Genomic DNA, 25,528 nt, shown 5'->3' with positions numbered 1-25,528 from the left:
TAACGTGTCGGCTTCTAGGGTTAGTGCATTCAGTGTGAGATAGGAGCTGTCACTACAGTTTTGAGTCTGGAAGCTGAAAGGCATGTCTACTTGCTTTCCCCAGGTAACCAGAGAACTAGAAGATGCTGTGGAGACAGGGTGGCTTTGAAGGTTTTTGGTTTTGTGTTCTTCCAGTTTGATTCAGAGGGAGTATCAAAGACTGTGATGGGACAGGGGGAGGGATGGGAGGCCAGGGAGGGGTGGCAGTGCCTTGGCTGTGTCAGGAACAGACCTTCTCCTCCCCTCCCTGTGCCTGCATGGCTGTGCTCCCTCCCTGTTTCTGTCCCTCCCCAGTTCTCCAGTGCATCCTCTTGGCCACGTTCAGAGTGCTCTTCCTGGCCTCCTCTCCTGACACGTGGGCTGTGCTTCTCCTCTCCTCGAGCAAATGCAGTAGCTGCTTCCTGCTCCGACTTTGGACCAGAATCCGATTTGAATTCTAAGCTTCTTTCCTAATCTCTCTCTTTGCTCCTGGTCTCCCACATGCCTCATTCTTTCCAAATCCTCAGAACTTTGCACCAAGTTGCAAGGTCACCCCGAAGACGTCTCCCCACTACCGTTTTCCATCTCTCAAACCCTGCAGTGCTCAAGGTCACTTGCCATGGTCTACCATGTAATGGCGGCCAGTCTGGAAACTCTTTGAGGACAGGGACCGTGACCTTGCCACTTCTTTGTGTATCTCTCAACATGTAGTCTCTACCAAAACAAAAGTGACTGGCGTGACAGGCTAAGGGTAACCAGAAGGGTGGGGGCGATGGTGGATGAGAGGAGAGGCAGGATGATTAGCAAACTTCCTCTAAGAGGATGATAGGTTGGACATCCTGACACCATTATTTTTATCTTTCTTTACAAATGCCTTGGAGGAAGCTGATCCGGTGACTTGTATCCAAAAGTAGGAACAAGCCCATTTGGGAGACAGATGCTCCTCATCTTGCAAATCCATGCGAGATTGCTGAGGAAATGAAAAACATGCAACCAACTCACACTGATAGAACCAGTGGGGTTAAGAAGTTAAATTTTCCTAATGAATATGCAAGAGGCAGGGATGTGACTTCAGATTCCTAACACTGCTCGGGACTTCAGTCACATTCCCTGGGAGGTGTGTAGGAGTAGGAGAAGGAGCCCCTCCCTAGAGGGGAATCCACATCAGTCTTGAGGTAGGCTGTTCTGCTGGCTCGTGAAGGCACAGTGTATCTGAGTTGGAGGAAAGCCTAGAACCCAACTAGCCCAGCCCCTCCTGGTCCCCACTGCCGCCCTGCAACCATGTTTACAGATGTGGGAACTGAGACCCGAGAAGTCAGATTATTCCGAGTGGAAACAAGAACCTGAGTCACCTGACTCCCAACTGAGAGCTTTTCATGGGAGGGTGGTATAGATGCTTCTGGACACCAGTTAGCTTAGAGAAGCACGTAGTGTCACTAGCCCCAGCAGAAATTCTGGGTGGGGGGGCTCCAGTTAATTAGAGCTACCCATGCATTTCCCCTGGTTCACATGTTTTTTCTCTTTTTCTGCCCTTTTCCTGACCTCCTTTTGGAGACTCTTCTGTGTTCTCCCTCCCGTGTGGCATGGGGAGCCCTCTCTGGGCCCCCTGAAAGATCTGACGGATGCTGCGCTTCTGTCACCAGCCTCCACTGCATGTCACGGTCGCAGTGCTCCCTGGGTCCCCCGCCCTGACACACATCCTGTGCCATTCAGTGGGAGAGATGCTGCTGGCTACTGCTTCACAGAGAAGCAAAATCTCCAGCCCTCCCTGCCATACCGAGACCTAAGGATGCAGGGTTTTTGAGGGTGAGAGATCTTGAGGAGATACCTCTTTCAGATGAACTTGATGACATGGATAACAATATCAATAATGATGATGATGACGACGATGATGATGGAGATAAAATAGCTACTGTTTATTGAATGCTGCACCATGCCAAGAACTTGACGTATATTATCTCACTTAGTACATAACCCAAAAAAGTCAGTGGTACTGTCCCTGTTTTCCAGAGGAACATGTGGAAGCTCAAAGAGCTGAGGTGACTTGTCTGAATTCATGTGTCCAGGACACACCTGACCTACCCTGGGCCTCTTGGGCAGAGCAGAGGTCCGAGGGGTGGAGACCTCTAGCCCTCAGCCCTTTCAGATGCAGCCTGTGGGTGTGGTTGTCACCTTAAGAAAGGAGGTCACTCAGTGACCCTTCTGCCTTCTGGTCCTGCTGCAGTTAATCAGTTGGGAGGGAAAGAAGAACAGGCTGTGCACTGCTGTCTCCATCATGCTCTTTAGGAAGCTTTTCCTGGTGTATCCTTGTTGTTTTGATTTAATTCATTTCAGCAAATACCTACAAGGACTTCCCCAGCAGCTGGGGAAATGACAGCTTGTTACATAATAAGAGTATCTCATGAGCACTCAGGAAACATTAGTCAAGTCTCAGCTTTACTTCGTATTCTCCTGGTGACCTCGGACGGATCACGTGATCTCTGAGTCTCAATTTCTTCATCTCTCAGAGAAAGCTAATGATGCCAGAGGCGCTCTTAGTGTCCTTGCTCAGTTTCTGCACTTAGCTGGGGGCGGATTGAGGGACCATGAGCCCTTGACATCCTAGAACCTTTGGGGTGGCTTATTTTGTCCCGAACAAGACACCTTGTGGTGGGACAGGGTGTGGCTTGCGGGGAGAGATGGCCGAGGGGGGCAGAAGGAAGGAGTGGGGGTCAGGGGGAGCTTCTTTGGGTCCTTAGTGGGGTTCAGGTGTCATCAGCTGCTGGGAAACAGGTTAACCTAGGGAGCGGGACAGGACAATGCAGAGGCCTTCTTGGTGAGGGAAAGGGAAGAAGGCCAGATGAGGAGTTCCCGTGCTAAACGTTCTGTGAGCATTTTTATTTCATTTGCCTCAAAGTGAGCACCCTTTGAAGCAGGTACATCGTTGCCTGCAGATGGGAGAACCGGACTTAACTGGAGTGGGATTAGGGCGAGGGCTGTCTGCCTGTGGAGCCCTTGCCCCCAGCCCTGAATGGCACTACCCTGTGGAAACAGGAAGGGAGGGGTTTACGTTGGTGAAACGATCTCGTGAGATGCAATTTTTCACTCATCAGATGGGCAGATATTTTAAGAACCAAGCATGCTTACCTTGGAGGCTTATGGTGAGGTTCAAACGAGCTCGTGGGTACAAAGCTCCACTTTCAGCGCTTACTGTTCTCATGTTTCTGCCGTTGTCCTCATCATTGGACGTCCACTTTCGTAATGGCTGAGCAGCAATGAAGGGGGCCATTTCTTCTGCATGGGTGTGCACCTGGCTTTGTCTTTCTTTGCTCCCATGTGAAAGGTAAGGTTCTTCCTCCCCAGTGTAGAGAGCAAAAGTGCTCTCAGTGTTCACTAAGACCCTGATCTCTCTCTCTCTAAGACCACCCCTCCCAGCCCTCTCTGTCAGCAGCCCCCTCCCTCCTTCTGGGGTGGGAAAGCCAGGAGGGGAGGCAGTTTGACACCCGTTACAGATGGCGAGTGGGATCGTTTCGCTGGAGCTGAGCTTCTGCTTGGGGAAATGTCACTTTCCTGCTCTTGCCTCCCAAATGCCTCAGAGCTGTGGTTTGTCATGGCCCTAAATTTAAATCTTGGTTTTTCCTTTTTAGTAACTTATGGGTTCTTTCTGACAGCTACCATTAAGTCCACTTCACAGGTGCTGTCCTTGGTTGCCCGCCCTGTGTGTGTGTAGGGGATGGGGGTGAGGGTCAGATGGAGACAGTTCTGGATGGTCTCGGGGGTGCTACTTAGGGAACCCTCCAATGTGTGACCTCCTCTTGTGGTTTGTCACTCTGGATGCCGAAGGTCCCTTCTGTTAGAATCACATATTTGGTTGTCTTCTAGATACAAGGAAATTTTATTTTTCTTAATACCAGTTTTACTGCTTTGTTCTGATTAGAATTATAATAAATGCAGAATATTTGTGTGATTGTGGACAGTTATGGGCTTTGTCTAAATCGCCTGCCTTCTGCAGATGGCGGGTCCCTAAATGGGCTCTTTGCTTCCTTAGCGGGATATGAATATGAGGAACCAGTGGATTGGGGGCTGGCCTGGAGAGCTGAAGCAGAGACTGGGTCCGTGGCAGCTGAAGAGGAACTTCTGGAGGAGACCGAAGAATCCAATAGAGATTTTCTCTTGCTTGAGGTCTAGGGACCCGTGATACAACTTTCTCCTCTGTGGCCCTGCAGAGTCTGGAGCAGAACATTCATTTGCACTAATGCTTCTTACAGAGGACTTACTGTGGGGGAATTGGAGTGACAGGTCCCCCTCTAACTGTGGCTTCTCCATGTCCCCCCTGGACTGCTCCTGCTTCAGCTGCTTTCACCCCTCAGGTATTTTCCGTGCCCCTGTCACATCCGGGCACCGAGAGGGATGCTCAGGCCACTGCCCTGCAGGAGCTCACAGCCTGGCGGGGAGAGGAGAGTGGTCGTCTGCTGAGGCTCCAGGTTGAATGGGGAGCCGTGTGCTGCCCCCGCTTCACAGTCCCCAGGCCCCTCTGTAGCTTCGAGGGGCACCTGTGTGCTCAGTGCTGTCGTTACAAGTAGAAGGGGGCAAAGGCATCTGGTGGGGATGGAATTTATGGCATTTTTTGGATGACAGGTGAAGCGCCTCAGGCACCCTGGGCACATTCTCAGCCGTGGAATGGGGGCGGCATAACAGCTGCAGCTGCTCGCGTCCACACGGGGTGGGGCGGGGATGGCGGAGGGGGTGAGCACTGACCCGGTGCCAGGCACCAGGCTGAGCCCTGACCGTAGCCCTGGCTGATCCTCTCACAACGCCAGGGGCAGGTGCCACTGTCACCCCCACTTCACAGAGACAGAAACTGAGCCTCGGAGGGTTAAGTGACATGCTCAAAGTCGTGGAGTGAGGAAGCGAGAGCTGGGATTTGAGTCTGAGTTTGTCTGCCTCCAAATTCCTTCCTCTCCACGACACTGCCTCCCTCCTGACCACAGTAGGATTCTTACTGTATCATTGTTCACTCCTGTCACACTGGAGAGATGCAAGCCCCGCGAGGTTCTGTGGGCAGGCATGGCAGGGGGGATGTGTACCCAAATGCAGCCAGTGTTTCAGTGTGCTCGTGAGCCCATGCTCTGTGTCTGGCATTGGGCTGCGCACTTTATATTTTATATACATCATTTCATTTCATATTAATTTTTTCTAGTATGTGGCTTCCTACTCTAGAATGTAAGCTTTGAGAGGACAGCAGCTGTGCCTGTTTTGTCCCCTGCTGTATCCCTGGCACCTAGAACACTGCCAAGCACACAGTAGGTGCCCAACAAACTTTAGTTGAAAGAATGGATAAGGGCAGCCCACTGAGGCATGTATGATTATTACCCCCATTTTACGTATTAGGAAAATAAGCCACAAGAGGGTTAATTAATTTTCCCATAGCTCTAGAGCCAGAGAGGATTGGAACCCAGGGTGGTTCATTCTAGAGCTTCTGCTTTAACCACTCAGCTCTTCTGGGAAGTCAGCAGCGCAGTTCCTGAGGGTTTGAGTGGCTGATAGATGGGCTTCCTGTGAGCCTCACAAGTGGCATCATCCTAAGGCAGCAGAGGGAAGGAGATAATTGATGAGCTTAATTATTTGTGGCAATGACATGGTGAGGGTGCCACAACAGGAGTGCTCCTTATTATTTGGCGGCGCAGAATTCCTCGAAATGGGAGGGAGCCTACTACAACGGGAGCTGTCCCAGTTTGCTTCGTGGGGGTCCCCCCTGGACCTCGGTGTTACAGTGTTTGAAAAATCGCTCGGCTGTATGACACACAAATTATACTAGATGGAGAGCAGCTAGCTTCCTGGAGATCACAGTTGGCCTTCATTAATGAATTTTGGCCTGATTAACACAGGTTCTGTATTGACATCAAAATATGCAAGTAGAAACTTGGTAGCGGTGGGAGAAGACTAGGGTGAACTTCCTAACTTTGAAGTCAGGGGAAGGAAAGGCTTGTGTGAAGCCTGGAGCTGAGGACTGAGTGTGTAATGAGTTCCCAGATCTTTGAAGCTGCACCGCTTTGCTCAGACCTCTGTGGACTGAGGCCCAGCCCAGACTCCAGGCGCTTCTTGGCCCCATTCCATGCTCAAGGACACACAGCCTGGGGTGGGGGGATCTAAGGCTGATTGCCCCTCAAAAGCTGTACCAGCTGCTTCTCTCGTGCCCCGTTCCCTCAGCACCTGGATAACTGTCATGCATCCTCATCTAAACTCACCATCCCCTGCAATCTTCACGAGGACTTACAATGGCTTCTTGCTTCCAAGCCCGCCTCCTTATAGCTGGGTCCCTATTCCTGCCCCTCCTGCCTGGATCCATGTCAGTTGTTCACCCTTTGGATCTACCTACATGACCGTCCCCCCCTGCCTGGTTGGGTTCTGGCATCTCATCACAAGACTGTGCTTTTTGTAAGTGCCAGGCATATCTCTGCTCCCTTTGTCCCCAGGGCTGACCTTCTACTTTCAGATCTGCCTCTCTTTGTACATCCCAAGGAATTAGGCGGGTACCTACATTTCAGTATCAGATGCCTACACCTCACCTACCCTTGTAAGTTTGCCAGTGTTGTCATGGCCATCTCAGGATCTACAGCCTCGAGAGAAAGTACAAAAGGAGAGGGGGTCCCCATGACTGGTGGGACTTAGACATTTCTGGCCATGGGATGAGCAGTGGGGATCATCAGCTCAGCTTGCCTCACAGGGCAGGATGCGGGCAGGGGTCACCTCAGGGAGGCTCCTGGTCTAACTGGATCCCCTTTTCTCAGGTTTTGGAGAAATGAGATGAGACTTGTTGGGGGAAAACTGTGTAATCAAAAGAAAGGGAAAATGACAGACTCTGTCCAGCCCTCACCAGTTTCAGAGAATGAACTCTTGCAAGGGTGTTTTATCACTTAAATGTATTTCTCACAGAGGTGATACCAAGCAAAGAAAATCCTCTTCGAGTTACATGGCTTTTTCGTTCAGCACTGCAGGATCTTTCATCTCTAAGCAGTAAAATCAGGCAGTAATTCAAAGTTTAAGTTACTGTTTCATTTTAAAAATATCACCTTAACCTTTTGCACTTGGTCAAAGTCTGCTTTGGCATTTTTGGTCACCTTTATCTATAGCTTTATTTTGTTGGCTCTTATGAACATATGCAGGCTTTATTCAGAAAGGCATTTGGGGTTTATTTTCTCCAGCAAGCAAAGGGGGAGGGAGGAAGAAATTGGGCTAAAGAGCAGACGTAAAGTGAGGCTGAATGGCTGGTGATGGTTATCTTATGTGAGGCCGCTGTGAGATGTTAATGGCTTTTTTTGACCTTGGCAAGTGTTAGCCTTGGGAAAGGAGTTGGTGGATATGCTTAGCTGGCATCTGTTTTCTCATCCTTCAGAATGTCAGGGGCAGGTTTCCCTGGTGGCACAGTGGTTAAGAATCCGCCTGCCAATGCAGGGGACACGGGTTCGAGCCCTGGTCCAGGAAGATCCCACATGGCGCGGAGCAACTAAGCCTGTGCGCCACAACTACTGAGCCTGCGCTCTAGAGCCCGTGAGCCACAACTGCTATGCCCGCATGCCACAACTACTGAAGCCTACGCTCCTAGAGACCGTACTCCGCAACGAGAGAAGCCACCGCAATGAGAAGCCCACGCGCAGCAACGAAGAGTAGCCCCTGCTCACCACAACTAGAAGAAAGCTCACACGCAGCAACAAAGACCCAACGCAGCCAAAATAAATTAAAAAAAAAAAAATGTCAGGGGCTGCTGGGAATGCGACCTGGACGCTTTATCACTCTAGAAATCCGCTGCTTCTCTTTCTCCGTCTGTATTTCTTCTCCCTCATCTGTGAAGTTTCTGTTTCTAAGTGAAGTGAGGGGTTTTTCTGAAGAGGCCGTACGAGAAGTCATTGCTTCAGAAACCAAGACTCAGGAGCCTGTCTCTACAGTGCGTTCATGATGACAAAGAAATGAAGACAACGCACAGCAGGCACCCTGGGACCGCCCCGCAGAGATGCTCTGGGGCAGGAGGCCACACGTCCTCCTGCTGCGGGGACCAGAGCAGAAAGGTGACTTCACCGTTTTCTGAGCCCCAAACGATTAAGTCCCTACGAAGCCTGCATTCTCAGGAGTTTAGAACAGGAGAAAATTAGTTTGAAGCCACAGAAGAGGCCTTCGCTGGGCTGCTTGGCAGAGGTTGTGGATCTGATACACACTTCTCACTCTGACCTTCCTTCTGTGGGTGACATGGTCCTCCCAGTCTTTTGCTGACTGCGAAGTGCTCTCTCTGCTTTAGCCACTTCAAATGTCTGTGGTTTTCTTCCCTCATTTCTCTGAGAAACTCATTCCTTCTTTGGTGATAGGTCTGGCAGGGCTCGTGGGAGGCGGAGGAGGTGCTTATCTGTTGTCATTCGTTTCTTCCTTCATTGAACAAATAAGGGTTCCTAGTACGTACTGGGCACACCTTTAGGTGCCGGAGATGCAGCAGGGAAGATAAGGTCGAAGATCCCTGCCCTCCTGGAGCCCAGGGTCCAGTGGGATCATGACAAGAGCCCTGCAGAGATACTTTGGAGGGACACCACCTCTTTGCCTTTTCAGATGCAGAACATCGTAACCCTAAGGATGCGCTGCCTTGGTACACTTCACAGAGAGTGCCTCCCAGATATGTGCCTGAGAGTGGTTCCTGCAGGCACCGTGGGTGGGCTGACCAGGTGGACCGTAGTCAGCTCAGCACTGAACTTGGTAAACATCTAGACATGAGACCATATAATTAAACTCTTAAGAAAACAGCCTTTAGAGTCAGATGGCCTGGGCTTGAATTCTGGCTCTGCAACTTAGAGCTGGCTTTCCCTGGGCAAACAACATTTCTGAGCCTATATGGCTATTATAATAGTTCTAGCCTCATAGGCACTGGGGTGAAAATGAAAGAAGGAAGTGTAGGTAAAGCTTGTAGCCCAATGCCTGGGGTTCCGTGACTAACTGCAGTGAACATTATATATATTATTAAGACCTTATAATCCCTTTCTACCAGCGTTGTGGAGGATACAGATATACTTAGTGTTCGTAGCTTTACTCTGAAGGATGCTCAGGTGTATTACATAAAAGCCCTGCAGTCCAGCAGCTAAATGATAAACGGGGAGAACACATTAGGGGGACAGAGGCAAAAAGAGGAGCAGGCCGGGGGCCTGGAGGTTGGGTCATGGAGGCTGGAGATGTGCCTGGAGCAGGGGTTCTGCTGGAGCAGGAGAGGCTGGGATGTGTTCGGGGAGCCCTAGTCTGAGCGGGGAGGCTGGGAAGCAAAAGATGAAGGCGTTCGGGTGAGAGGAACATCCGAGTGACGCAAGGACTGGGGAGTGGGGTGGAGAACAGTTGTTGGAGGAATGGGGCACTGTTGCTGGAGAAGCAAAATCAGGACCAGAGGTGACGGGCCTCAGAAAGAAGGGCTTGAGTTTAACCCGGGCCTGTGGGGAAAATGTCAGCATTAGGGGGGTCTTCGGTCTGAGTCCCCAGTAAGCAGGGAGAATCACACTGGGTAGTAGAAAGGACTGTCCAAGCTTTGCATCTGGTAGACTCTGAGAGCCCGGATTCATTCACGGGGCCAAGGAGCATCAAGGCCTGGAGTTGTGTGGTGAGAGATGACGTCGTTTGGGCAGCTTGACCAGACACGATGACCCAGAGCCATGTGGAATCGCTCAGCAGGCAGTGAGGTGGGTGGGATCACCATCCATCCAGTCATCTGTCCAAGCAGCTATTTGTCCATCCACTGTTAATTTAACACCTACTGTTTCTTAGATGCTCTGCTGGGCACTGGGGCTAAACAAGTGAATGAAAACCTCCAGTTTATGGAGCTCATGAGAGAAACCGGCAAGAAAGCAGTCATGGCAGTAGAGGGCCGACGTTGGGGTTGAGGTGGGCACAGGGGCTGGGAGCCTTTGGGGACACCTGCTACAGGCTCTGTGGGGGAGCTGCGGACAGAGCAAGGTGTCGAGACGGAGGGGCCTAGGTGGAGCATGTGTGGTCGACTAGGGGGTCTGTACCCTGGAGCAGAGTGGGCGGGTTTGGGAGAGAAGCAAAGGGATGAGGTTGGGGCCATAGATCACCAGGGGCCTTTCCTCCTGGGCTCAAATCTTTATTTCCATCTGAGGATGACAAGGAACACGGAATGGGTGTGAGCGGGTGGAACATCACAAACATATTTGCATTTGACAGAACTCACTCAGGTGTGGAGAAGCCCTTGGAGGCGGGGAGGGGTGGAGGCAGGGCTGGGAGGACCGGAGGAACAGGAGAGCTGCCAGCGCAGGGGATCCCTGAGCTGTCCTTTCCACTCTCCGGACAGCTGCGGGAGGAGGATTCCTTTTGTTCAGTGATACAGAGGGGAGGCTTGGACAGGTTATGCACATCGCTCGGGTTCTCACCTCTAGTAAGCAGCCAGAGCCCTGAGTGTCAGATTTCCTTCTAGTTAACACTGACAGCTGCAGGCGGAGCAGGGGGCAGAAGCCTGTCCCCTTCTGTCATCACAGCTGCGGAGGTGAGAGTTTCGGAGAAATCAGGTGCCACCTCGACTCGACGTGCCTGCCGCCTCCTGTGAGTCCTGTGTGGGAGACTCTGCCCCAGAGGTGTCAGGGGACCTCGAGTGGGAATGGAGGCTGAGAATAGGCAGGGCCTCCAAGGAAGCCGGGACAGAGGGAGAGACAGGCATCCCAAGGGCATTTCTAGCAGTGGAAACATTTTATTTTAAGCAGGTGCCAGCACCTCGGAACACTCTCTCCCTTTCTCCTGGAGCTGCCTGAGCCCGCCTGAGACGCCTGAATGGGCCCCTGCTCCCGCCCGCCCCTCGCACCTCCCAGAGGGTTTCTGCTTCTACGCTTGCGGCATTGCCCCCACCCTCTTCCTTGTATTTCTCCTCACTGTGCTTCCCGCCTCTCCTTCTGCCGTGCCTTCTCCACTGTCGTCTTTTCTTCCTCTCCCCTTTCATTCTTATTTGTGTCATCTCCTTCCTGACCTGTGTTTCTCCTCATCTGTGAGATGGGAGTGGTGGTCCTTGACCTCCTAGGGTTCCTGGGAAGATGATTAGTTCATTATTTCAGCAAGCCCTTTCTACCCACTTTCCAAGTGTGGGGCTTCTGTCTGGCCCTGGGGGGTGTGAGTACAAGCAACGTCCAGTTCTTGCTCTCAGGGAGCTTCCCGCCAGGTGGGAGTCAAGTTCAGAGGCCTAATCGCTTGCTTGAGGCCCCGGCTGGGCCACTCTGGACTGCCAGCCTCTGAAAGTGCTCTGCTGGGGAGAGGCCCCGTGTGCTCCGACAGTTACTCTGTTAGCCTGGAATAGCTTCAGGCCCTTACGCCTCCAGGGGAGGTAAGTCTGGGTGCCTTCAGCTTCCGGAACGCAAAGGAAAGGTGCCCACATCATCTTGTCCAGTTCTGTTGGCTAACCAGCTTGACTTCTGTGAGCTCTCTTAGCTAATTACAGTAATTCAAAGTGACTTTGAATAACATCACTATCAGTAGTGCAGCTGACAAGCAAGGGTTTCGTTTGGCATGATTTAGGGAGATGTGGCCAGCGGTTCATTTCCCCACTAGAGCTCAGCGTCGTGGCAGCCTCCTTCCTGCATCTCCCCAGCTCTGGATCATTCCCCTCCTCTTGACCTCTCTGTCTTCATCCAGCCCTCCTGGGATGCCTGGCAAGGCTTGGCCAGACCCCTGGCAGTGGAGGAGTCTGTGAGGCACCACACAGAGCAGTAGACTAGGGGGAGGTGGAATGATCTGGATTAAAAGTGAAGCTGCCATCAACAGCTTTGTGACCTTGAGGCCATCATTTGCTTTCTCAAGCTTGCAAAGTGTTTCCGTCTATAAAACCAACACCAGCTCTCACCCAGTGTTATGTGAGGTGCATCACATAAATCAACAGGCCCGTCGTAAGTACTTGCTGTGTGCTGGGGCTGAGACGCAGGGGCACATTTCCTTCAGGACTCAGCCCTGTGCACAGGTAGCCGAGGTGCCTGCGGTCAGGGCAGCGAGGAGAACAGCACTGGGCACTCAGGCAGGAGCCCACGGAGGCCTGCCTGGAGGGGGCGTGGAGCCAGGCAAGCAAGAGGGAGGGTCTGACTCTCTGCTCTCATGCTTAGGTGTCGGGAGTGGCATGCCTCTTCTTTTTTATTAAACCGGTTTCATTTCTACTTGGAGCCCCTTTCCTACAGGGCTGGGGGGAAACCTGACCTCAGTCGTTTTATGAGTTTTGCCTCCTTCCTGGGTCCTGTCAAGGGTCTCAGCTCTTACTCGGAGTCAGACGCTGGGCTGGGGTGGAGGTGCTGCTCTGCCCGTCACCTCTGCACAGAGGCCCTTGCTTTTGTTCCCTCATTCCTTTACTCAGCTTATTTTCATTGAGCACCTACTATGTGCCAGGTACTGTTCCAGGAGCTTTGGATATAACAATGAATAAATCAAAGATCCCTGTCCTCACGGAACTCACATTCTAGCAAGACAAACAGAAAGCAGCAAATCAGTAATTTAAGCAGTGTATTACAAGATGATAGATTTCATATTTTAAAAAGGCAAAGTAGAACAATGTTAGGGCATCAGAATGCCAGGTTGTCATTTTAAAAGGGTACTGAGAGAAGGCTTCAGTGAGAGGGTGACATTTGAGCAAAGGCCTCAAGAAGATGAGGGGATGCAGGGAGGGGCCCTTCACTGTCCCTGTCTCCAGGGCCCCTATGGGTCTGGGGATCCCTGCTGCTTCCGGGCCATGCTTGGCCAGGCTGTGTGTGGTCCCATCTCTTTTGGTGCATACCTGGCGGTCCTTCCTCCCAGGTGTCTCCCCACGAAGCTGACAGGAAGCAGGGCCTGGGAACTCCAACTCCTTCCTCATCTGCACTGTCTTCCCTAAATCCCAGATAGAGGAAAAATCCCAAAGAAATTTGAAAATTTTAAATAGTATCTAGCCTTAAGAGGATCCCACGCAGAGCAGACATCAGGAGAATGACTCAGAGGTGAGAAGCAGTGGAGGTGAGGCCGGGAAGACCCAGAGGTGTGATGTCTGGGAGCAAAAAGCGTGGACCAGGGGCAGGGAGTAGTGGAGATGAGGCTGAGGGCGTGTGAGGTGGGACTGACACAGGTGACACCTGCGGGGTCACTCGCCTCACCAGGGTCTGGTCAGGGAGGCGGGATGCAGCCCCTGGAGGGCTCCCCAAGTCAAAGGCTGTAGGAGTTGGCTGCCTTTAGGGAGAGGGTATCTTTTTCTCAGGTCTTTGGGGAGAGGGCATCTTTTTCTCAGGCCCCCTCAGGGTATCTTGTCCCTTTGGCGTTTCCTGTGCAGGACCTTGCACTGGCTTTATTATGCGAGTTAAAGGAGCTTTATTCAGCCTTGCCCCTGAAAACAGACCTGGGACATTCTTTACACGACTCCTCATTTGCTCAAAAGGGTTTGCTAAATTGTTGACAAGATGAGCAAGGTCGGGAGCAGGTGAGGAAGCTGCTTAAGAGAATGACCTCCCACGAGATGCATGACTTCTTCCAGCCTCAGTTTCCCCATCTGCAACATGAAAGACAGTCTTTGCAAGACCTCCGATGCTGCAATTCATGGTGCCTGTGTCGAGTCTTCTCACTGTACTGGTGCCTGTGTACGTCAGTGAAGAGAATGTGTGATTTAGGAAAACCTCAGTCTATCCTTGGTCTCACCAATCCCTGTTGAAGGCCTGGTCTTTGCAATCCCAGGCAGGTCCTGTAGGCGGCGGTGCAGGATCCTCTCTCCACACCCACCCACACCCCAACCAGAGCTCGCCCCCTAGTGGGCAGGCGAAGGAGAAAAACTCAGCGCAGTACGGAGGGAGGGAGCAGTTCAGGGGAGGAGACAGGAGTGGTTTCTGCGAAGAATTCTAGCACCACCGGGCAAAGCAACGTTTACTTTTCCCTAGTGATTGGTTTAATAATTATGAAACATATGGAAGAGTTTAAAGAATATTGGGATGAATACTGTGTACCCATTGCTAAGCTTTGACAGTTATTAACATTTTGCCCCATTTCCTCTCTCTGTACACATGTGCAATTTTCCCCTGGACCATTTAGAAGTAATTTGTAGACATCGTGACATCTCACCCCTAAGAAAATAAACAGGCATTTTCCTATACGAGCCCCTTAGTAGGTATTATTACACCTAGGAGAGCAATAATTCAGCATCACCTAACATATAATCCATATTACAATCACAACATTTTCCCAGAATGCCTTTTATAGCTTTGTATAATTACTATTATTATTCAAGAACCAATCAAGTCTCACTCATGGCTTTTGTTTCAACTGTTTAATTTCTTCTAGAACAAGGACCTGCTCACTTCAGGGGTTTTTGTTTGTTTTATTTTTTGAGCGTTTAGGCAGTCATCTTATAAAATATCCTCAGTTTTGGATTTGGTCTGTAATGAATAGATTCAAGTTAAGGATTTTTGGCACTGGAACTTCAAAGGCACTGTTATTACTTCCTTTTGAGGCGCATCAGGAGGGACATGCCAGGTGGTCCCACTGCTGGTGGCACTAAATTGGCCCCTTTGTCCCTTTGTTAAGAGGTGACTGCCAAATGTTTATTGAAAAATGTACATTTCCTCTTTTAATTAGGTATTCTATGGGGTGACACTTGGAGACTGTGTGAATGTCCTATTCCCCAGTGACTTTCACCCAATATTTTTAGTAAACATCAAATGATTCCTTCCTGACTCAATTATTACATTGGGGGGGGGGGGTAGCAAAATGATAATTTTCTCATTCCAGCATTGCTTCTAAATTTATTTAGCTGTCATTCTTCTGTAAAGAAGAGCTTTTCTTTCACATTTTTAGCAACTTGGTTTTAAAGTTTAAGGTTCTACCTTCTTTGGAACTCTTAATTCAGAAAAGGAAAGTGTGTGTGAGAGAGAGAGTGTGAGAAGGAGTGTGTGTGCGTGTATGAACAGAGACAGAATGAGATGTAAAGGCTGAGCCCTGACACACACAGGCCTTCTTGAGAAGGCCCACCATCAGCCCAGTTGAGCTGGTCCCTTCCACTCTCCTCCCTGCTCACTCCTCTCCAGCTTCACTGGCTTCCTGGCTATTTCTCGAGTGCAGTCAACATCCCCCACCTCAGGGCCTTTGCACTTCCCTTTGCCTGGAACCCCCTTCTCCCAATAGCCCCATGGCTCACTTTATTCAGTTCCCTGCCCAGATATCATCTGGTCAGAAAATTTCCTGGTCACCCATATAATGTACCAGCCCCTCCCCATTACTCTCTGTCTCTTACTCTCCATTGTGTATCCTCCACAGCCCTCATCAGCACCTGCCCCATACACTTCATGAGAACAGGCCCCTTGTCCCATTGGTTCAGAGCCTAGAATGGGCCCTGGCTTACCATAGGCCCATAAATATTTGTTGAATGCAAGAAGGAACACACATATGCATGCATGTTTGGTAAAGCTCTGAACGAGACCAGAGCCCCTTCCCTTGTTTCCCTCGCTGCTCCCTCCAGATGACCGCAGAGACCCTCCAGCCCTGGGTAGACAGGACAGCTGTTCCTTGGCCCCGGGATAACGTGTGCCATCAGCAACCGCTAGCTTGGCACCCAGTTATGAAAGCCTGCAGAGTCGGGAAATTATCTGCCCCCCACCACCTCCACCTTCCTTGACATGATTTTTGGGGAATAAAAACAAATCAGAATTCATCAACTGTGAACAAAATTGTCAACTGTGAACTGTCAACAGTCTGGTTTTAAAATAAATGAGAAGTTGATGAAATACAGCGGGGAAAGCAATTTAAATAAAATGTTAAAAATAATACCCAAAGCAGGCGAGGCAACAGGAAGAGTGCGGTGCGGTGGAGAATGTGAGCAGCGGAGACCTGCGTGAGCAGTGAACCAGAGAGAGGTTATTAGTTTTGCTTTGCAAATCACAGAGGAGAGAGATTTACTGGCCATTCACGGGAAAACATTCACTCATTCCAACATGTTGACGTGTTATGCGAAATGGAAGGGAAGATTGGTTGGAAAATCTGCTGGCGCGTTTATTTTTAAGTAGGTCAACATTTTGAATATTTCTGCCAATTTGTGAAATCTCTGGCTCTTCTTCTGTCTTCTCTGTTTCTGTGATGATTGGGGAAGGCATTTCTGTCCCAGCAGGTCAAGGGGTCTAGAAACTTCAGGGGTTTGTATTTATTTTTATATTTGTGTTTATATGAATATGGGTTCCAGTACTGTATGTAAAGTCCTTAACTTATTTCCCACTTCTTCAACTCTCCTCCTTTCAATAGTTATGGCTAATTATTTATTTAACTGCTTTATCATAAAATCAATATAAAGCCTTGAGTTTTTCATATTTCCTCTCTTCTGGGCATGAGTCTCAACCTATACGTTGGCCAAGTTCTTCATGTCCAACTGCCTGATATCCTGAGGCTGCCGTTTCATGTTACCTTCTTTCTTTTTAGGAGAATTGAGCCATCTTGGCACAAGGTCTGTGCTTTATGAACCTAAGACAAGGTGATCCATCCCTTAGAGACTCTCTTTTTAAAAATGGAAGGTGTATTAGTTTGCGAGGGCTGCTGTAACAAAGTACCATGAGTTGGGTGGCTTAAACAGCAGAAGTTTATCATCTCACAGTCCCAGAGGTATAAGTCTGAAATGAAGGTGTGAGCAAGGTTGGTTCCTTCTGGGATTGCCAGGGAGAAGCTGTCTCTTGCTTCTTCCAGCTTCTGGCAGCCTCAGGCATTTCTTGTGGATGGTCCTCTTCCCCCCATGACTCTTCACATCATCTTCCCTCTGTGTGTGTCTGTCTCTGTGTCCAAATTTCCCCTTCTTATAAGCATGCCAGTCATATTGGATTAGAGGCCACTCTAATGACTTCATTTTAACATGATTATCTCTGTCAAGACCCTATTTCTAAATAAGCCACACTCTGAGATACTGAGGGTTAGGACTCCAACATGAGGGATGTAATTCAACCCATAGCACAAGGTGTAAATCTTTCCCTCCCAGAGGGTGAGCAGGTGGGCAGGACAGTAGTGATTCATCTCTTTTTAGACCAGCTTCCAGTATTGGCCAGGGCTAGAAGGGTTCTCCCCCATGGGCCACGGTGACCTTCTGGTGGTAACTCTACATTTATTGAGCTGTGACTCTTTCCCCTTGTGATGGACAAGCTCCAGGGAGCACCTCTGCCTTTGGCTCTTTGTGAACTTTGTAGATTGAATGGCTCTCCACTCCAAACCCATATACTTTGTTTGTACCTGTTTGTTCCTCTTCTATCCCCCAACCCCAATTTTTTTCCTAAAATGAGGAGTTATGGGTGTCACTTCCCAAGAATGTCATTTTTCAGTTTGTTTTTAGAGTCCACCTCCAGGCTACAGACTCTTAAGAGGTAGGCTCACAGGCCACCCTGTTTAACTTGGAGCTCTGCAGACCCTGTTCTGACGCAGGACAACAGCCCAGGTGGGGCAGGGCAGGGTGGGGTGCTGGCTGGCTACCTGGAACCTCAGGACCTGCAGGGCACACGTGGAGGAAGCAGACACATGCTTTCTGAGCAAGTCCTAAATGCCAAGAAATCACCATCCATAATTTTGCCAGTTTTCAACTCCTGCTTTGAGAACACTGTGAGGGTGAAGGTGTGGGAGTTCTGAAGGCTTGTCATTTGGTCCTGAGGTAGGGTGGGAGCTAGTGATGTCCCTGTGGTGTTGGGGGACACTTATTTCTCCCTCCCCATATCTCCCTGGGAGGACCCTTTCACTCCCTTGCCCTCTGCTCCCCGCTGCCCCGTTCCCAGGAAAGCTGCCTATGTCCTGTTGGGTGGGAGCCCGGCATCTCTTGGATCAGGTTCATAGTCACAGCCAGGAGCAGCATCCCTGCGTTGGCCAGGTAATGTGGGCACCTTTTTCTCTTGGCTCCCATTCTCTTGGCGGGTCTATACTCAAGGGGTAGCATACCTGCCTTATGTTTCCAAAATCTCTGTGTGCACAGACCCGGGCACACTTCTGCCAGGTCCACCCAGGTCTGCGTGTTGTCTCTGCCTGTGATTGGTGGTGAGTGGACCAGGGCTTTCCTAGGCCTCCGTTCCCTGCAGGTTGGGAGAGGCAGTTGGAGGTGTGAAGGTCCCAGGCACGCTGTACAGCCCGGTCTAATGGGAAGCCCTGTACTGTGAGAGTTTTGTGTCCCGTACTGTGAGAGTTTTGTGTCCCCTCTGGGTAAAGCTGGTGCAGTGACCACCTTTTGGCTTCTATATCTGTTCTTGCCCAGCAAGGACCTGGGGAAGAGGGGATGGGGTAAGAGACTGGTAGGTAACTCCACGGGTGCGACTTGGAGAAGAGCTGTAGGAAGGGAACATGTGTGAGATGCTTGGTTTGTAGGCCCTCAGATGCCTCTGCCCAGAGATATTCAGGGTTCGTCACCCTTCCCAGGGGTGTCCCCGCACACGTGCTCTCAATCCTCCTAACCAACTTCCTCGGGAGATGTGGTGATAGTTGGTCCTTACCTGGATAGAAGCCTATAAACTGTGTTTTATGTTTGATCATAAAGTACTTGACACGTAAACATATATGTACTATTCATATGTTGCCAAGGCTACTAACAAAACAAAAGCCTCAGAATCCAACGCCCAACTTACGAAATAAACCATTCCCAATTTTCACGATGCGTCTGTGGGCCCCTGTCTGACGCCATCCCCTGCCTCCTCTCTGGAGGTGACCTCTATCTTGATGGTGTCTGTCAACGCCCGCCTCCCCCCCACCCCCGGCTTCTTTAAAGTAGCTTTTACTACATATGTGTAGATCTCTAAGTAGCACATTTTGAGCTTTATAAAAAAATGAAATTATAGCCTCTTGAGCTTCATTTAAATGCCACATATTGTTCTGGAAGATAAAAGGCAGATCTGTGTCCTTGAAAGATGCATTTTCACCACTGCAGATAAATGTTGTTTTCTCTGGTGGCCCCTTCCTGGAGTCGGGAAGAGGCCTGGCTGCCGCCACAGACTGAGACAGCGACTGTGCGGGAGAGGGGTGCCGGGGCCAGCCACGGAAGCTGTGTTACTAGAGCCACAGTGCGCAGGAGTCCCTAGGCCAGGTGAGGCCACCCAAGAGGCGGTTGTTCTGGGCACCTGGGAAGCAGATGGACTGATTCTGACTCCAGTGATAGACTCGGGTGAGCGGGGAGGCTGAAAGGCAGAGCGTTAAATGTGGAGCTCAGAGACAGGACCAGGGAGCGCTGTGAGTTAAGGATGGTTCACGACGAGCATCTCAGATGCTGAGCTCTGGCACCTACACTCCCGGTGCAGGCAGACTGGTGGCTCATGGTGGCCGGAACAGAGGTTCAGAGCTGCAGAGCGAACAGGGACCCCATCCTCCTGCCTTTATCATTCAACAGCTATTGACTGTACACCTACTGTGTGCCAAGGCTATATGTGTATCATATCATGCCAGGGATAAGACCGCGACTAAGACTTTTCCCTGCCATTAAGTACTTTAGGGTCTAGTAGGAAGTTACCTTTTGCTAAAGTATGCTGTGGTAGCAAGCGATCCCCAAACATCAGTGGCTTGTGACAGCAAGCATTAGTTCCTTGTTCATGTTGCATGCTGGCTGTGGGTTCGCTTCAGCTCTGTTCCGTGTCCTCTGCCGTCTGGGTCCCAGGCAGAAGGAGCAGCCCTTATGGGACACATGCCGTTTCCATAACAGAGGGAAGAAGCAAGAGGGGAAAACCAAGCAGTGGTTTTTCAAATGTCACACAAACCTGGCTTGGATCATTCCTACTCACCATCTACTGGCCAGAGCGAGTCATGTGGTCAAGACTGCTGTCACCACAGAGGGGGCATCAGATTTCATGACACACGGCCCTGAGCAAAGTATAGATTCCTCTTCCGGGGAGGCCAGAGAATGTTTGGGAAGAGGATTACCATCTATCACAGATACAAGCAGGCAATTGCAGTCACAGTATGATAAGGCTTTAGAGCGAGTCACTGTACTAATTTTGACTTCATAAAGTAAGTTGACATGTAAAAACAAAGTGTATTTATTTCCCCCTCTAAATTAGCTTTAGGGATTCTGTTGAGAAAATAGTATGAGAATCACTAGCCTGAACCTGAGGATTGTTCCAGAGAGCTAGCCCAGGGGAGGAGGAGTGGGTGGGGTGGGGCCAGTAGCAGTGGTCTCCCCTCTAGCCATGGGCACGTGCACACAGGCTGTGCTAGTTGAAAAGAAGCTTCTTACACTGGGGACCCACGTGCCGCCTTCCAGCGTTCTCCTTGGTGCATCTTCTGTCCATTTGGACCATCTGCGGGCACGGCCCATACCTGGGGTCTCTTTTGTCCTGCATCCCTACATACACATATATCCCTCGTCTCCTCATCGTCACATCCACGTGGTCGCACATTTTTTGTTTCCTCACTACGTCAATCAACGTTCGCGGTCTGGGCCGTGGCTTCCTTTCATACGGCCCCCAGCACGCCTGCCACCACACTGGGCCACGCCAGACACCCAGCAGTGTGCCCAAAAGGGAGTTTTGCATCGAGAGGAAGCCAGCTCCCCGTTGGCTCATCTGCCGTGCTCTCTCTGCAAGGGTCGCAGGTGACTGTGTGGCCGACGGTAGTAATTACACGAGTGACTCCAGCACGTGTAGGTTGAAAGCCCTCTCTCCCTATCCTCGGTGTGTAATCAGTGTGGGGACTGAATACCCCGTCGTCTCACAAGGAGCCGGGATTCATCAGCACTCATGTGTTGCTTTGCAAACGCTTGTGGCCTTTTCAAAGGTATGCGTTTGTGCTTTCCGAGGGCAAGGACCATATCTCCCCTTTTCTTCCCTTTGAAAGATTCCACGTGGCACCTGGTAAGAGCTGCACGCACCGTGGGTGCTCCGTCCCCTCTGCCCGTCTCCCCTTCCTTTGAACCTTCAGCAGATACCAGCGTGGTTCTGGGCCCCTGGGCCTTTGCAGAAGCCTGATTGCACACAGGAGATTGATCTGGAGAATTTTGCAGGTCAAAAAGGGAGGGAACTCTCAGACAACTCAGACCCAGGCCAATAGCCAAGCCGCATAATTAGCCACACACGGAGTCCAGTGCAGGCTATCTGTTCTCTCGGTCCCTCCACGTGACAGACACAGTGATGGGGATGGTTAAGTGCTTGGCCCTGGAGTCGGTCAGACGGGGTTTGGAATCCTGGATTGTGCGTTTCCTGAGCTTTCACAAGTTATTTAGCCTCTGAGTCTCCATTTCTTATTCCATAATGTAGTAATAATGAAATGCTGTTAATCGTTGTGGTCTTTTGCATCTGTAAAGAACCTCCTTCTTTCCTGCTTGGGTTCTGAATCAGTTGAGACTTAAGGGTAAAGAACTGGAGAGAGCGGCCAAAATATGAAGGGGTTGACAGGACATTGTATGGCTTTGGGGCTTCTAATTTTGAATCCTAGAATTCAGTGGACATTTCCACCCAATCCCAGGCTACTTAGACAACCACAGGCATCCTCTGGGGGGAAAGACTGTGTCAAACTTAGGTTTTGGATGGTTGAGGCCAAAGCATTCACTCCTCGCTTGCTCCCGGGGAAAGGGCTGGGCCTCACACACCATCCAAACTTACTAAGTAGATTGTTACCCTTCCTCCCCAGGCAGAGGGTGAGCAGCTGAGCGGGCCTAGGAGGGCTACACTGGCAGAGCCTTCCTAGTGGGGGTAAGGGAACGAGCTGGAGCAGCCTTCAGCCTTTTGTCTTTGTGGACCCTCTGGGACTCCACAGATGTTAAGTTTCATCCTGATACTTGCATAAACAGTTACGGTTGAGTTTACCACTTACTAAACTAAGCCTCCCTGGGCAGTGTTTTTAGATGTTATCCTGTGCATTTGGGAAAACATAGAAGGCCATTTCTTAGTTAGCATCCTGTAATTCAGACCTTTAACAGAGGTGAACCCCTCTTCGCTCTGTCTTTGCTTCTGTGAGCCTAATTGTGGTTAGAAGGGCACTGGCGGTTTCCTAAGGAAGCTGGGGAGGGGTCTGCGTGGCAGTATTCTTAAGGCTTGTTCTGTCTGTCTTTTGCAGTGCAAGTTGGAGTTCCATGCTTGTTCTACTGGCAAAAGTCTCACCGCCCTCTGCGACGGGCCCTGTCCATGTCTCCCGGAGCCCAAGCCACCAAAACACAAGGCAGAGAAGAATGGTGAGTGGGCATCGCAGGACACCCCCTGAAGGGGGGCTGTGTGGTCAGGGCGGCCTGACATGGCCAAGGTCCTCCCTCCCCAGACGCCAGGAACCTGGCCCTTAGCAGAGGCATTCTAGCTCGGGCTGGGGAGACCGTTATGCTCGGCAAGTACCCTAGTCATTTAGGGACGCCAAACTGAACCGCCTTCAGAAGCCATTAAATAGAAAAAGAAGAGCTGAGAGTCTTTGAAAATAATTCTGTTAGACCAAGATATGCCCTAGGTTCTTCCAGAGGTCAAATTTGCTATGGTGTAGCAAGGGCAGGGTTTCAGCGTTAAGACCAGGCCTGTCCTGGGGTGCGCCTTGGTCTTCCTTGAACTCTAATCTCTAAATCCTTGGAACTTCTCAAGGCCAGATTTCAAAACATAGACTGCAGAGATGTCACGGTGATGGACAGTATCCCCCAGCAAAAGCAATTCTCTACTAATATGTTCTGCCTCTGCCTGGCATGCGACACAGAGCCTGGGGGTGGATGGAAGAAGAATAACTCCCCAGGCGCTGGGGTTTCTCTTCCATGGCTGAGAGGGGCGGCAAAGGTCGGGCTTATCTGGATGTTTTCATGATGGAGAAAGTAATGTTGGCCCACTGGTCTCAGCCCCTTACAAGCCTTCCGTAATGAGACCCAAGATAGAAGTTTGCGTTGGCCTTCTGTGGAGCTGGGCTTTCTCAGCTGTAGGTGGCTGTCCCATGGAAAATGTTGGACATCTGTGTGTGAGTGTGTGTGCATACGTGCACATGCATGTCTTCTAAAGCCTGCAGGTATTTGTGATGGAGGAGAATGAATAGGGTGTAAGTGTTTATCCACTTACCTCTTCCTAAGCTGTTTTGTCTTTTCCAAGGCACATAGATGGAGATGTTCAAGTGTAAATTTGTTCATGGTGATTGCTGGAATGTTGTGTTAGAAGGCTCTTTGGGAGATTTAACCCAGGATGTGGAAGGACTTTGTAAACTGTAAAGCACTGGGGTCACAAATAATCTCCATAGATTACTCTTGGTTACCAAAAAGCTGATCTCATTGCATTTTGGTCTGATCATCTATATAACTCTAGTAAGAAATGTTAACTAGGGACTTCCCTGGTGGCGCAGTGGTTAAGAATCTGCCTGCCAGTGCAGGGGACACGGGTTTGAGCCCTGGTCCGGGAAGATCCCACATGCCACGGAGCAACTAAGCCCGTGCACCACAACTACTGAGCCTGCACTCTAGAGCCCGCAAGCCACAACTACTGAGCCCACGTGCCACGACTACTGAAGCCTGTGCGCCTAGAGCCCGTGGTCTGCAACGAGAGGAGCCACTGCAATGAGAAGCCCATGCACCGCAACGAAGAATAGCCCCCGCTCACCACAACTAGAGAAATCCCATGCGCAGCAACAAAAATCCAACACAGCCAAAAAAAAAAAAATTAATTAATTAATTTTTAAAAAAAAAGGAATGTTAACTGATCTACACAAGCCTTCTTGTACTTTGGTCAGAAAACCTAAAGCCGTGCTGTGGTAAGCAACTACAAAGCCCACAAAATTAACTTCTGTCTGGAGATTTCTTAAGAATCTTCTTAGGAAGTCTCAATAGCCTCTCTTATTTCAAGTATATTCTTTATTGCTTTTATTTAGTCTTCTATTCTGAGACAAGGAAACCAATCCAAGAAAGCCATTTCTACCATTTTGCCTGTAGTTTTCTGGGAGGGCTTCGTGGTTCTTTTAACAAAGTACAACCCTTGTTTCTTCATGGCGGGTTTCTCACATCTGATTAAATGAGATTCACTCTCAAATATGACTCTCCAGGTATGGCCTTGGATGTACCATCTATTTGTTCAGTTACTTACTGGTGAAAACTAGAACAAATTCTTATCGAGCCTGTGCGAGAGTAACTACATTGGCATTGAAAGTAAAAAGACTCAGAAAAAAAGTGTTGTTCCAGAATTCTGAGAGGTTAGTGAGAACAAGATTGCCACTTGAAAGGGTTTCATTTCCAAATGTTTGTAAAAGCACAGACCAGTAAGTTAATAGTGAGAGATGGGTCAGGAAGAAAGCAAAAGGACTTCATTATATGCCTATCAGAAATGAGAACAATAAAAAATAATACCAGCAATATTCTAAAACCAATGATCAAAATTATGTTTCCTTCATTAGTTCCTGCAGTCCTGTCTAATTATTTTTTGTTCCACTGGCTCTTGGGTCAACTGTCTGCTCTTATGAAGTCATCAGAGTCCTGGAACTCCACACTCTATCTGTAGTATCATCTGGCAATTATCTAAGAAATATCACCTTGGAAGCCTGTAACAAGGCATCTGTTATTTGAAGTATCCATCAAACTTGGTACACTTCTTTCCATGAGGCTCTGAGATTGTCCTTTTTGGTTAAAGACCCAATTTCTGCTGTGACTTAAAGCAAATATTTTATATAAGCATGAGGGGAAGCAGGAACTACCTGTTGGTGATAAGACTGAATGTAGTTAATTTATTACATATCCAACAATTTCCTAATGAAGGAGAGTATAATCCTCTATCAGGATAGGATGCTTGACTATTTAATACGGATTTGATCAGTGTTTCCCTGGTGGATAAGGGCATATTACGGGCAGTGAGGGCACTGATAGATCCCTAGGGTCATTATGTGAAATGAAACATTTAAATGAAGAACATTTTACCCAGACAGAATCAGTCAAGGGAAGGCTGACTTTTTCCTTTAATTTGACGATTCTTTCCACGTAGCTCTTGCAATAGTTTGCGCCAGGCAGTGAGCGCTGAACTGAGGTTGTGGCAGTTGGGATGAGGAGGCGGGGATGGATGCGCAAGAGGGATTGGAGGTGAAATGCAGGGCAGCTTTCATTTGGCCACTTGGCTGTTGGGTGAAAGGCGGAGGAGGAGTGCCCACCCGTCCACCCCCCCCCTTACCTGGCAGCCGCCCCTCTCTGAAGCTGCAGTGGGAGTGGCGTCTACAGGCAGACTCCATCCATGAGACACACCGTGGCTCTGAACAGCATCCAGAGCAGTCTTGTGTCTGTGCCTATTACAGAAATGACATTTGACAGTCTCACAAATGCAGGTGTGTCAAAAATGTGACATTACTGTTGTTGATGATGATATTTTATTTTCAACCTTACCTCTATGTTGAACCTGGTTCCTTCTGGTAATACAAACATTAGTGAAGTCATTTCCAGGTAAATTCTGTCAATTCGGGATTATATCTAAATTCTAGGAAGTAGGGGTGGGATGAGGGCTTATGAGCTACCATGTTGGTGTGAGGTGGCTCCTGGTGTGTCTCTTTCTTTGGAATCTCCCTCTGTGGGGTTTTGCAGTTTTTAATTAGCTGTCCAGCAATGTTTCATCCTCAGTGCGGCCAACGAGAGATGTTTAAGATCCTGTCCGTGACC

General features: G+C 49.7%; 1 protein-coding gene across 2 annotated transcripts in view; it reads left to right on the top strand.

Moving 5' to 3' along the window:
• The window catches only part of SPOCK1 (SPARC (osteonectin), cwcv and kazal like domains proteoglycan 1), a 542,718-nt gene that overhangs the window by 433,895 nt on the left and 83,295 nt on the right, over positions 1-25,528 (top strand). For both annotated transcript variants that reach the window (XM_061189624.1, XM_061189623.1), the window contains exon 6: positions 22,003-22,117. In XM_061189624.1, coding sequence (XP_061045607.1) covers positions 22,003-22,117 — 115 coding nt within the window. The remainder of the gene's footprint in view (positions 1-22,002; positions 22,118-25,528) is intronic.

This window comes from Eubalaena glacialis, chromosome 4 (genome assembly GCF_028564815.1).
Source record: "Eubalaena glacialis isolate mEubGla1 chromosome 4, mEubGla1.1.hap2.+ XY, whole genome shotgun sequence".
Taxonomy (NCBI): Eukaryota; Metazoa; Chordata; class Mammalia; order Artiodactyla; family Balaenidae; genus Eubalaena; species Eubalaena glacialis.
The sequence above is the reverse complement of the archived record's forward strand: the minus strand, read 5'-3'. Positions and strand labels throughout refer to the sequence as shown.